Below are 13,154 nucleotides of genomic sequence, written 5' to 3' on the forward strand. Positions count from 1 at the left end.
GCAGTCTTCTCTCCGTATTTGTGAACTTGAGGCAAAGGAAGGAACAGAGTGTGTTCCTTTTTCTTCTGGTAAAAACCCTCTGCCCTTGTGCTGCCAGAGCTTTGTATTAACACACAGTGTCCAAGAGCAGTGCTGCCTGGTGCTTATCAGTCGTATTTTCCCTGTGGACCACCTCACTCTTTGACCTTTGAGGAACCTCGAGCCCCAAAGCGGAGAACCCATGGGTGGATCTGGCCACGAGCAAGAGCTTTTGTTGCTTCGCCAACCTGTTAGGAATCCCCATGGAGCTGGCCTCCCACCGTGGAGGGATCCACTGCTGGTGAAGGACGTGCCTTGAACTCAGCCCGTGGAAATGTGGCCTCTACTTCCAGGAATTCATTCAGCCCTTCCCATTATCTCCTCACCTTATCAGAGAAGGACTCACTGCCTTTAGTTTTCTCCTACTGCAGCCCTTCCATTTATAGTAAGGCTTCTTCAGTGAACAGAAAACAAAACCAAAAAACAAACTAAAAGGGTAGAGTAAAGGCAATCCTTGGGGCTTAGACACTGTAGGAGGGGAAAAGCAGAGGAAGGCACTGGTCCTCTGTGTGGTTTGACGTATTTCCCCTTAGGACGGACAGACGTCCTCCTCAGACGTTACTTATAGATGTTAGACGTTATTTATAAGAGCCATGTGGCAGAATTTGTGACATCAAATACAAACACACACATGCGCGCCCGTGTAGAAGGATAGACAGATGATAGAAAAGCACATCACCAATCACATTCCATTAATAGTGTAACACAGATGTCAAGAGAACCAAATCTGTGACTCTTTGAGCTGTGATAAAAGGGATTGTATGTTTTCCAAAGTTGGGAAAAGAGTATGACCAGGATACCTTGCCACTTCACCAGAATATGTGGTTATTACCCAGGATGGAGCAGAAATTTAGGAACACGGCAGCAGCCACAGCAGCTGGGACAGATACTTCACAAGAGCTCCTGGTGGATACTTTTATAATACTCTTAAAGATGCACATTAAATAACAACTTCTGGACCACAGACACGACTGAACTTAAAAAATGAAATCTCGTCTTTTGTCTCTCCCTCCTTGCATAAAATGCAATCTTTTCAACCAAGCACTTCAACATAAATATTAAAATAATAAGTGGGACAAACCACAGATCTACTTACAATTTCATCACCACTGTCGCACCTTTTTACCAGGGCCAATGCATTCATTTTGTAAAGAACGAGAGAAGTCTGAAAAGCCTAAGGACTCGTATGATACATCATTAAATATTTAATCACCTTTTTAAGTCCTAAGCCTTTATCATATTTCTTCCATCTAGACAGTTCATTCTATACTATAGATTCCAAGGCCCCCTTTGGGGGGGAAAAAAAAAAAAAGGAAATGGGGAGAAAAAAACCTTCTGAGAGGCAGGGTTAAATTATCTCAAAGATGAGTTTCTATTGGCGCTTTAGTGAACTTGCTTCACCCCGTTAAACCCACCAATCCACATGAGGGTCAACTGATGGAGTCCATTGTTTTTAGTCTCCAAGAATCGATTTTACAAAAGATGCCACGTCTGTCGCTTTGGATTCATGTAGGGTGAAAAATGGATGTTGCTGGTAGAGAAAAGAAAAATACCTGATATTAATACCTGTCACTGACAATGCACGAGATTACCAAATTAACAGATCTGGTTAGTCAACAAATTAAGTACCCCTATCAGGGCTAAACTGGACTCCTCTTCCTACCCCCTCCCAAACCAAGTACACATTTAGTAATGCAAACTTTTTTTTTTTTATTGGAGTATAACTGCTTTACAGTGTTGTGTTAGTTTCTGCTGTACAACGAAGTGAATCAGCTCTATGTATGCACATGTCCCCTCCCTCTGGGACCTCCCCCCTCCCCTTCCCGCCCCTCTAGGTCAGCACAGAGCGCCGCGCTGAGCTCCCTGCGCTCTACGGCAGCTTCCCACTAGCTCTCTGTTTTACACATGGTCGTGTATATACGTCCGTCCCAATCTCCCAGTTCACCCCCCTCCCCCCCATGCAAACTCTTTAAAGATATTGCTCAGCTGCTGCTCCCCCCATTTTGGTGTATATTCCATGACGTGTATCTGCTGCTTTAAAATGTACACATGTAACTAGCTATATACATCCATCCCTGGTAAAATACAAGGAATAGCAAAGATGGTCCAAGGCTCCGAGTTGCCAATAACCCTGTCCCTTACAAAGTAATTTTTAGAAAGACACAGTAGTAAAATAATGAGAAACGTCAGAGGCTTATGTACATTCAATTCTCAAGAAATGGGTGGCAGGGTGAGAAACCAGTTTTTAAAATACCAGGCGAGCTGGTTTGGACTAGAACAGTTAACAATGCTACTCTTTAAGCCACATCTACAAGTGATACATATGTCTTTCCATGATGATTTGATCCATTTGGAAAATAATGTAGCCTGCCCAACTCGAAGTATGGGCAGAGAAAATTCAACTTGGAATTTAACAACTGAAAAGCAGAAAATGGTCTCTATTCATGCAGCTCCGATTCAGTAAACGTTACATCAAGTCTTGTTCTTTGCTGGGGGAATAAGCACGGTCCAATACAGGAAGCCACACATTTCAAAACAGTTCTGAAGGAAACGAAGCCATTTGCTCTGCAGCACGGCGGTCCTTCCCCAATCGCCCAGTTTTGTTACAGGAAGTGCCTGGCTGTCACACTGGAACCTTACACCTCTGGTTAGAAGTAGATACATCACCCCACGATCCACAGTTCTCCCAGGGGAAACAGAACAAACCGAACAAACCAAAAAGGACAGTTCCTTCAATGCCCCCGAGCTGGGGGGGGCCCTCTCCCACATTGTCTGGGGGTATTGTTCTCAAGAACCAGTTGAATAGCTAAATATGAGTATCTTTGCACGCAGACATGTAGATGACTCACTCGCTTTCCCCTGACTTCGAGGATTTTAGTTTACAGCCTTCATGTTGCCTAGCTGTAGGTTTTCTAATTATATTTGTTTTAAACCTGACAGCAGAGGGCTGGATGAGTCAGCCCTGTGGGAAACTGAATGCCCGCCCATGGAAGTTTTAGAAAACAATGCAAATGGGAAAGGAACAAAGAAATAAAGCCCCAAAGAAAGTAGGTGGTCACCATTAAGTATCGTGACTGAAAAAAAAAAAAAAAAAAAAAAAGAGGTTTTTCTGCCTTTGCCCATCTGAAGATACAGGTTGGGTGCTGCTCCAGAGTTTCATATCCATGGTATTAACTGAAGCTCTAGGTGCTGGGCCCTTCCTCTTGAGCTCCTTGGATAAATAAATAGAAGCATTACTTTTGATTACTAACCACTTACACAGCACACTTACCAAGTGTTTTACCATCATGCTTATTAGCTTTCCCACATCATCTTGACATTTAGAGATCATTTTATGTCCTTTAAAGCTTTTTGCTATCAAAACAGGACACGTCAAGCCTTGGATTGTCTCAGTGACTGCTTTCAATGCCTGCCAGTCCTGTCCTACCTCTGGTTCTGCTCGTGGTTATTGGCTCAGTGTTCGCAGCCCGGGTCTGTGATTGAATTCAGTAACCTGACCTGGAGCCTCTTAAAAAAGAAAAAAACTCCTCGGGCACCTCTCAGTTTCTTCTCAGGCCGGGAAGATGCTGTGAGAGCCAGAGGGCAGAGGCCGGGGAAGCAGGCGGGCGCGGAAATGGAAAGTGTGGCTCGTCTTCTTGAGTGGGTTTTGAGGCTGTAAAAGGTTGGGGGGCAGCCAGTGCCTTCTATCAGCAATCGGCTCAGAATAGCAAGGGCAGCGACCAGGAGGCAGCGAAGGGGCGCCGTGGGATCATCCCCAGGCCATAGGCCCAGGCTGAGGTTCTCAAAAGAGGGGCCCGGGACCGGAAGGGAGGACTCGAACATTCTGCCAGGAGCGTCGCCGCCGCCACCAAGAGTCTCCAGATGCCCTGCGGACACCTCATCCCTCAAGGCGACGCTTTTCTCTGTGTTCGGTCATCCCCGTTTAACAGTGATGCAATCTAGGACTTCCCAGGGCATTCAGAGAGAACATAATCGCCTCGCTGGGCAGTCACCTGGTTCTCATTTCTGGCGGTTATCGTCTAGGACAGGGGCCAACAACGGACGGACCAGCGGCCATGTCTCGCTCACTGCCTATTTCTGAAATAAAGTTTTGTTGGAACACAGCCACACCCTTTTGTTTACCTATTGAGTATGGCGGCTCTCACGCTGAAACAACGGAGTCAAGCTGTTGTGACAGCCCACAAAACCTAAAATATTTACTGTCTAGTCCTTGACAAAAACATTGGCTGGTCCCCTACCCCAGAAGAACGATTCCTACTGAGTCATGTTCCCCCGTGGACATTTGAGAGAATAAGCAAATGAAACGACCTTAAAGCATGTCCACACCTCAGTCCAAACAGGGAGCAAAATATATGGGATTTCTATAAGAGGTACATGTCTGGGTTGGGGCCTTAATTATACTGTTCTTCACCTGGAAAAAAGGAGGTTTTTTTTTCCTTTCTACCTCTTCACCAACTCCCACAACCTAAACAATAACCTCTCAGCATGTGTTTTCCCAAAGCTACAGTCAAAGAGTTTGAACTCAAATTTTCCATTGAAAAACCTCAATTCCACAGAAAAAGCAAGGAGCAGTTATGGCCTTAAAAGGCAAGTCTGTTTCCAGGACTACAAAGATGAATGCCATAAAAGGCGGGGGTGGGGGGGAGACCCACATGATCTTACAACATTAATATGTAGACCATAATAGACCATAGTGTTAGAATAAATTGGAAAAGTAGAATTCAGCGTCAGCTACCAATGGATATTAAGCTAGGACTCATCATTTTTTCTCAAGGGTGTTCCATTGAAACCTCTGATAAGAAGTCACTTGGAAGGGGGAAAAAAAGTCATGCATTTTAAATCACCAGACATATACAGAAAATATTCTTTTATCTAAAAAGAGTGACAGGGCTTCCCTGGTGGCGCGGTGGTTGAGAATCCGCCTGCCGAGGCAGGGGACGCGGGTTCGTGCCCCGGTCCGGGAAGATCCCACGTGCCGCGGAGCGGCTGGGCCCGTGAGCCGTGGCCGCTGAGCCTGCGCGTCCGGAGCCTGTGCTCCGCAACGGGAGAGGCCACAACAGTGAGAGGCCCGCGTACCACAAAAAATAAATAAATAAAATAAAATAAAATAAAAAGAGTGACAAACAAGGCAACTTTAAAATAGGAGTACAAGCTCCATAGGACCCCACAGGAATCACTCTATGCCTATTGCCCTTTATGTGAAATTAATTTTAAAATACTCTGGGGGTTGTAGAAGAATACCAAAAAAGAGTAGCCAGGGTTGAAAAGGCCCCTGACTGGCTGTTAGAAACATAATCAGAGAGGAAATATTTAATCCAAACATGCAGTATGCTAAGATTTTTTCAAGCATTACTCATCTCCTTTTCTGCCTCAATTGCGGGTATTAGTTGAATAAAGCTTAGTTGAATGCTGAGTCCCAGGGGCTGCCTTTTTAAGGAGGACAGAGAAGCCCAAGAAGGATGCCTTGTCTCTTGTCAGACTCTTCCCAGAATTCTTTCACAGTCACCCAGTCGATGCATGGTTCAGACTTAAATCCAAGCTTAACCAACAGAACTAAAAATCCACGAGTTAAGCTGTGACTAACCAGATATGCTTTCTACTTTCCTGGAAACTTCTGAATATATATAATAAATACAGTGTTGTTAACTCTAGTCCCCATGCTATATATTCTACCCCCAGAACTTATTCGTCTTGTGAATAGAAATCTGTATTCTTTAACCACCTTTATCCAGTCCCCCAACCCACCCACCCCTGGCCACCACCAGTCTACTCTCTGTTTCTTTAAGTTGAATTTTTTTAAGATTCCACATTTAAGTTAGATCATACAGTATTTGTTTTTTTCTGTCTGACTTACTTCACTTAGAATAATGTCCTCAGGCTTCACCCATGTTGTTGTAAATGGCAGGATTTCCTTTTTTAATGCTTGAATAATATTCCATTGTGTGTGTGTGTATATATATATATATATTTTTTTTCTTTATCTATTCATCCATCATTGGACAATTAGATTGTTTCCACGTCTTGGCTGTTATAAATACTGCTGCAATGAACATGGGGGTGCAGATATCTCTTCAAGATAGTGATTTCATTTCCTTCAGATATATGCCCAGAAGCGGAATTGTTCATCATAAGATAGTTCTGTCTTTAATTTTGTGAAGAACCTCCGTAACTGTTTTCGATACTGGCTGTACCAGTTTACATTCCCACCAATGTTGTACAAGGACTCCCTTTTCTCTGCATCTTCACCAGTGTTCATCTCTTATCTTTCACACCACTCCTAACAGGTGTGAGGTGATATCTGACTGCGGTTTTGATGTGTATGTCCCTGGTGACTAGTGATACCTTTCCATGTACTTGTTGGAAAAAATCAACAAGTGGGACTGTATCCAACTAAAACCCTTCTGCACGGCAAAGAAACAACAGAATGAAAAGGCAATCTGTGGAATGGGAGAAAATAATTGCAAACCATATCTCTGATAAGGGGTTATTATCCAAAATATATAAGGGACTCAAAAAAAAAAAGAAAAAGGGGGACTTCCTGGTGGTCCAGTGGTTAAGACTCCCCACTTCCACTGCAGGGGGTGCGGCTTCCATCCCTGGTCAGAGAACTAAGATCCTGGCATGGTGCAGCCAAAAAAAAAAAAAAAAAGAACTCATACAACTCAATAGCAGAAAACCCCCAAATAATCCAATTTAAAAGTGGACAGAGGACCTGACTAGACATTTTTCCAAAGAAGACATACAATAGGTAACAAGCTATACTTTTCCAGGCTGGAGCCACTTCACCATCCCATTTGTTAAGAGACATCAGGAACCTGTGCTTCTGTCACCTGCCTGGAGTTGGTCCTGAAGATTGAGCGCTGCTTGTGGGTGGGACGGGATGGGATGGGAGCAAGCATTTACCTCCTGCTGCATAACTACGCTCCAGTTAGAAATGGTGCCAAGGTTTGCTCTTATGTCTTTTGCAATTGTGCACGAACAGAATTCTTCCTTTCCTTGCTAAAATTAAAACCTTAATAATTGAAACACATCGAGGGAGGGATTAACACAAATCAGTAAATAGTCTGAATTTTATATTTCAAAAAAAATGTCTCTCCTGCATTCAACATATTTGTAGGTAAGAACTGCCAAGTATAGGTCCCTACTATGTCTATTAAACAATCATCTGTAACTAGCTTAGAATTGCAGTCTCCATGATTTAAAAGAAAGTATTTAAAAACAACAACCCTGAGGTCTTATTTTCACCTTTTTTATGGATAGCGCAAATAATAAACTGAATGCTGAGGTAGGATCATTCAAATTAATAAGGCTTTGTCTTACTTTTTTCCACTAAAGTGAAACCAGGAGAAAACAAAGTGATTCTTTCCTCCCTAAACTCCCACCAAAAAGAGTTCATCCAACGAATCCTAAACATTTTATCAAAAATTGATCAGTCATGTAGCACTTAAGCTTCTCTCATTACTGAAATCCTTTAAATTATGGTTTCCTTCGTTTTGTGTTCCTTGGTGACTCCTAATGTCTTTAAAATTTGAAAATATAAATTTCACACACATAATTTGGTCTATACGATGACAGGTTTTATTATCATGTAAAAAATAGCTAAGACTGGTGACACAGCCTGCTTATACGAAGGACGAATGTAGGGCACACGAAAGCCTCAGCTCTTTTTTTCTCAGTTTAACCTCACTTACCAATGTCTCAGTGAATCCGCACTTCCAGTACGGCTGTTTGACTATCATTTCGGGGTCAGTCATTTTCCCTGTACTCGCGATTGGTCTGGACACATCTACACCACTAACAATACTCACCATAAGCTCTGGATATGTTGGCCTTTCTTTGGAATTCTTCTTCAAGCTTAAAGAAAAAAAGAAGATCACATTAAAATCTAGAAACCATCTGTATTTTCACTAGACTAGGATTTCAGAACCCGTAGAAGACTAAACAGAACCACCTTTAAAAATGTACTGAAAACATAAATCTCCCGTCTTGACTTTCCTTTTTGGTTAGTCTTACCAGTTATGTTTTAAATCATTCTGGGTGTACCTTAATGGGAATAATGAGAGAGAGAGAGAGAGAGAGAGAGAGAGAGAGTGTGAGTGTGTGTGTGTGTGTGTGTGTGTGTGTGTGTGCGTGTTTACGTTCCTTATGACATTTTACCAATGACATAAAAACCAACTTTTATTATATATCAAAATACATGTCTCCTTTCCTTCAAAACAGTGTTTAATCCACCCCCACTTGCAAAGAAATTGGCAGGTATTTCTTATGTTACATTCAGTATCTCCTCACTATCTTCAGTACCTCGTTCTCTTTGCCTCTGGCCCCTTGCATGTATAATTTGCTTTTACCTACTCCCTGCTGAACCTGCTTGAGAGAGAAGCAAAACACAAGAAAAATGTCTACGGTCACGCTGCTGGTTTACGACCTCTTGGCTGAGGAAAGAGAAAGCACACGCGGCCAAGGACTTAGCAGTTATTCTTAGAAGTATCGATACTTGGTGGTCATACACTACTGTCAAGTGGCTCCCATTCGTTCAGCTGTCTGTACACACAGACATTTTAATCACATTTGACACTGGAGGCAATAGTAATAAAACTGCAGTATGAAGAGACCAACCCCTCACCCCTGTTCTTGACCCACCTCTTTATCCACCCACAGCCTTAAAATGGAAAAAAAAAAAAAAAAAGAAAAGAAGCAGTTTATTTGGAGTTGGAATCCCAGGTTACAGAATGGAGAAAAGAATGACTTTGAAAAGTATGATTTGCAAGGCAGCCTACAGACTCCTCTGCCCTGGGCCATAAAATCATACATGAATGGAAAGGAAGTTTGCCTGGCGTTGAAGGAACCAAAAAGTGACGGATTATTGGGTGGCTGGGATTTGTGCTAATGGATCATTTTGAGAAAATGAGACCTAGCATGTGTGACATGAGCTCTGTTCCACCCGCAGAGGCTAACAATTGAGGGCAAGGCCAGATACAGAACCAGAGAGTGAAACAGCTGAGATGCTTGGAAAAACTATGGTTTAAAACAACACAAAATGAAAAAAAAAAAAAAAAAAGAAGAAAAGGAAGAGTTTGAAGCAGAGCAACTGAAAGCAGCCTACCCGTCGAGTCCAGGCAATGCTGTGGGTAGAAGCCAGGGAACCTGAGACAGGGTACAGGTAGGTGTGAGGACAGAAGTTTCAACCTGGAACTGAGGGCAGATCTAGGACCCTAGTGACCTCACAGCCCAGACAACCTAAGAGAGAAAGTTTCATCTCAGCTGAGGATAAAAATAAGAGTGGATTAGAAAGAGGGCTTATCCACTGTCACAGCTGGGTTGGCATGGGACAATGTGCCTGAGTGAATTGAACGAGACCTTGTAGCTCCCACTGATGACGCCACGTGCGCCTCTATCCTGAGATTCTAGAAGGCTCTGTTGGTGGTTCTCAACTGCAGGTGGTTTTGCCCTCCAGGGGACTTCGGCAATGTCTGGAGGCACTTCTGGTTGATACAGCTGGTCGGGGGGCGGGGGGGGGGGAGCGGTTATTGGTACTAATAGGTAGAGGCCAAGGATGCTGCTAAGCATCCCGTAATGCACAGGACACCCAACAATAAAGAACGACCCAATCCAAAATGTCACTAGTGCCGAGGTCGGGAAACCCTGGGCTATGTGTCCTAGGGCATTCCTCCTCGCTGCCCCTCCTAGCTCCTTCTCTGAAATGAAGTTGCCTTACAATCATCTCCAGTTGGTTCAGCTCTCATTTGGGCATATCCTCGTGTCTACCTCCCCTCCCTGCCTTCCACCCCAGGAAACAAAAGTCTTTCTTTCTAAGTTCAAGAGCTAGTTCATCTAGAAAGAAACACGGAAGAAATGTGATCCCAGGAGCGCGGCTGACTTGCACAGAGACCCTTGGAAAAAAAGCAAAAACAGACTAATGTACAAAAGCCCTGAATTTCGGCTATTGTTCAAATCGAATCAAGAACCAGAAAGTCTTCTCTATAATCTGAACAATTCATCTTCCTAAAATCAGTAAGGAAAAGCACACATGCAACGTTAAATCCACACTCAGTAGTCAAGTGGTTGATGTCAAGTGTCCTATTTAGATGGACCGTTAGTCAAGCATCAAACCCTAAATCTACACAGACTCTGAAAAAGTCTCCTTGAAGACCACATGCCAACTTTCCATTCCCACCTCTCACTGGTCAACCCTGAACCAAGGAAATGATAGAAAGAAAAGCTTGCCTCTCAAGTAATTCAAACAATGCCCTCTTTTACCGACCTGAGTTCTCTGTGATATAGCTGATTTTTGACCTTCTATTTAGTACATAATGAAATGATGCTCTCTCTTCTCGTCACGTAGAATAAATTAAATACTTATTTTTTTAAGGAGAGGTCATTTTAAGTCAGGACGTCTTATCTTTTCATTTGTGGAACAGTTTATGAAAATGTCTCCAGATTTTTTTGTATAAAGGAAATGTAGGGAAAATACCCCAAGTTGACCATCATAAAGCGTTAAGAATTCCTAAAACCTCAGAGATCACTGTCAATAGACTATTTCTTGACTTACGGCCTCTGATTAGAAATCTCAGAGTGGACCATAAGCACTACTGCAGAGTATGTTGGAAAATATTTACACAGCAAACCAAGGCTGTTTATTGCATTAATATAACGGATATAACCCATTCTCTCCATCTTTTAAATCAAGAACGCTTCAAAACATGGGCTAAGAATAGCAAAATACTCAGGATAAGGTTAGGAAAAAAAGCAAATTTTCCATGTTTAATAGGAAGTGCTTGAAATTCAGTACAAAATAACAACTGTGGAGTTCAAAGCTACACCAATTTCTTTTTGGATTTGAGTCAGACTTTTGATTTTCAAGTGGCTTGTCATTTTCAAGCGTGCAATTAGCTAACTGCCCTAATTCCTCTTCCAAATGCCACAACACACACTCCTGACCGTAGCTGACACTAAAAAACAGCTTTGTGCCGCCTTGAGAATTGCTAGCTTGAAGTTTGTGCTGACCAGAGGATTTCTGCCTATTTGAATTCCCCCTGACTGTTTCCAAGAAGGGCTCTTTGGTGCGTCCACAGAATAAAAACACAATGTGCCTCCCGAGCCATACATTTGTCACAAGCTAAATAAATATCCAGTGCCTCTTTTTACTGTCCTTCCTAAACAAGTCAGGAACTATGTTTGATTGTGTCTCTTTTGTACTAGTTCACACAGTATCAACATCTGGCTGGGCCTCTGACCATCTCCGATGGACATTGGGCTGGTGGACTGGGCACTGAGCTCTTAAATAGGCCTAAAGGCACAGCAAGAAGGCAGTCAAGCTGTTCGGGCTCTTCGCAGAGCTGCTCCCCGGGGACCTTCTCTCAGCCCCCACGCCTCTAACCTATCGAAAGAGGTTATGGTGAAAAACTGTAAGCCTGCCAAGATCCCATCTTCTGGAGAAAGTCAGTTGTGAAACCTTCTGTAGGACTAGAATGTAAGGCTTTTCTATTCGATTTCTCTACCGTGAATCCCCAAACAAGGCCTGGATGGTGAGCCTCCCTGGCTCCAGGAACTCTTCAAAAGCCCTCAGATAAGAAAGCCAGGTGTAGGGAAAAAAGAGGAAGAAAATGTCATTCGCTGGTCCTATTTCAAAATCAGCACAGAAAGGAGGGGTTTGTAAGGTATCGTTGCTGTTGTTGTTTTCTTCAAGTTCATAAGGAATAAATGCCTTAACTTTCTTTTCTTTTCTTTTCTCTCCTCCCCGCACCCCTTACCCCAACTCAGAGGATAACGTTTCTCTGATGCTGCTACAAAAGAAAGATACCAGCCGGGTCTCTGGGCTCTATCATATCATAACTTTGGATACGACAGTGATACAGCCAGTAAGTGTCTCTACTCCACCCCTCAAGCCACACTGTACTGTCAACTGACCAGCAGTGACCAGAGGAGAGTGACCAGCAAGCTGATGCCCTGGATGAAGGTGCACGGCTGCAGCAGCACTGCGATGTCGTCAGATGCTAACGGCGGCTGCTTCCCACGGGACGTCGCAGACACCCTGACCGGTCACCTAAGCCGTGAGTAACGCACCCTTTTTCTTCTAGTTCTACATTTAACCCGAGGACAGACGTAGGGAATAAAAACACCGATGCATCTTTCTCAAATTTTGAGATTAAGTTTTTCACCGTCCAAATCTGTAGTCCTTCTTCCCCACTTTCCACAAAGAGTTGGGCTTTTTGAGAAATCCTGAAGGATTGTAGCCTGACTATATCATAAAAATACAAAATACACACAGAGGTCACTCAAAAAGGGGTCCTTTCATGAAGCTGTGCCTCAGAAATACACAGGAAAACGGAGGAACCAGGTATAAAAGGGAGATAACACTCATAGGCTACATGTTTCTTTCATGAAGAAATAAAAGAGGTGTTTTCTAGGTAATGATCATTTTTCCATTCTTTCCACCCAGCCCCAAATCAAACTTAAAACTGTCAGTCATAAAACAAGTGAATACCTAGACTGCTATTGTGGGCAGGTGTGTATCGTATGCTAATCCACGTGAAACATAAAATTGCTTCCATAAAGATCTAAGCCATTCATGAAATCCCCCCAAAAATTAATACTCTTTTTTGAAGTATTAGACAACTTTCCCAACTCAGTTGACTTCAAAACAATGTCCACACTAAGGGGGTGTCAAAGAAAATATATTGGTGGTTTACGGCAGGCAAAAAACAGTGCGCCTGGCATCTGAGACAGGAGGGCCTGGGGCTCTCAAAAAATCCGACTGAGGATAAGTAGGGATGCTCATAAAATTCAGAATGAATACTCGCCTTCAGCTTGTCAATTCTCATACCAACAAAAATGACTATTCTACACAATTGACCGTAGGTATCAGATTCCATAGGAGCTACCACACTCAAAAGTCTGAGAAAGAATTTATTCTTGGACAACTTCAAAGTTAAAACGATTTGAGTTTTGTTTCAATTAGTATTATTATTATTTTAAGGAAGCCCATAAACAAGCTAGACTGGCTGACTTGAGTGCAAATGAAATGACAAAGAATCGACAGTATTAACGGAATTAACAATTCCGAGAAAGCTGGAAAA

General features: G+C 42.9%; 1 protein-coding gene across 18 annotated transcripts in view; it reads right to left on the reverse strand.

Annotated features, from left to right (window-relative positions):
• Positions 1-1,265: 1,265 nt before the first annotated feature.
• Positions 1,266-13,154, reverse strand: part of MAP2K6 (mitogen-activated protein kinase kinase 6) — a 116,024-nt gene continuing 104,135 nt past the window's right edge. For 6 of the 18 annotated variants that reach the window (XR_010838063.1, XM_059048382.2, XM_067020753.1 and 3 more), the window contains 2 exons: positions 7,887-7,932; positions 1,266-1,609 (listed from right to left, as the gene is read on the reverse strand). Coding sequence is in view for 17 of the 18 variants with exons in the window: in XM_059048382.2 (XP_058904365.1) it covers positions 1,532-1,609; positions 7,887-7,932 (124 nt within the window). In the remaining variant the exon portion in view is untranslated. Of the gene's footprint in view, positions 1,610-1,793; positions 3,290-7,886; positions 7,933-13,154 lie in introns of those variants that run through there. The other 12 variants (XM_067020757.1, XM_067020749.1, XM_067020747.1 and 9 more) reach the window with 6 other exon arrangements.

The sequence above is a fragment of the Kogia breviceps genome, chromosome 19 (assembly GCF_026419965.1).
Source record: "Kogia breviceps isolate mKogBre1 chromosome 19, mKogBre1 haplotype 1, whole genome shotgun sequence".
Taxonomy (NCBI): Eukaryota; Metazoa; Chordata; class Mammalia; order Artiodactyla; family Physeteridae; genus Kogia; species Kogia breviceps.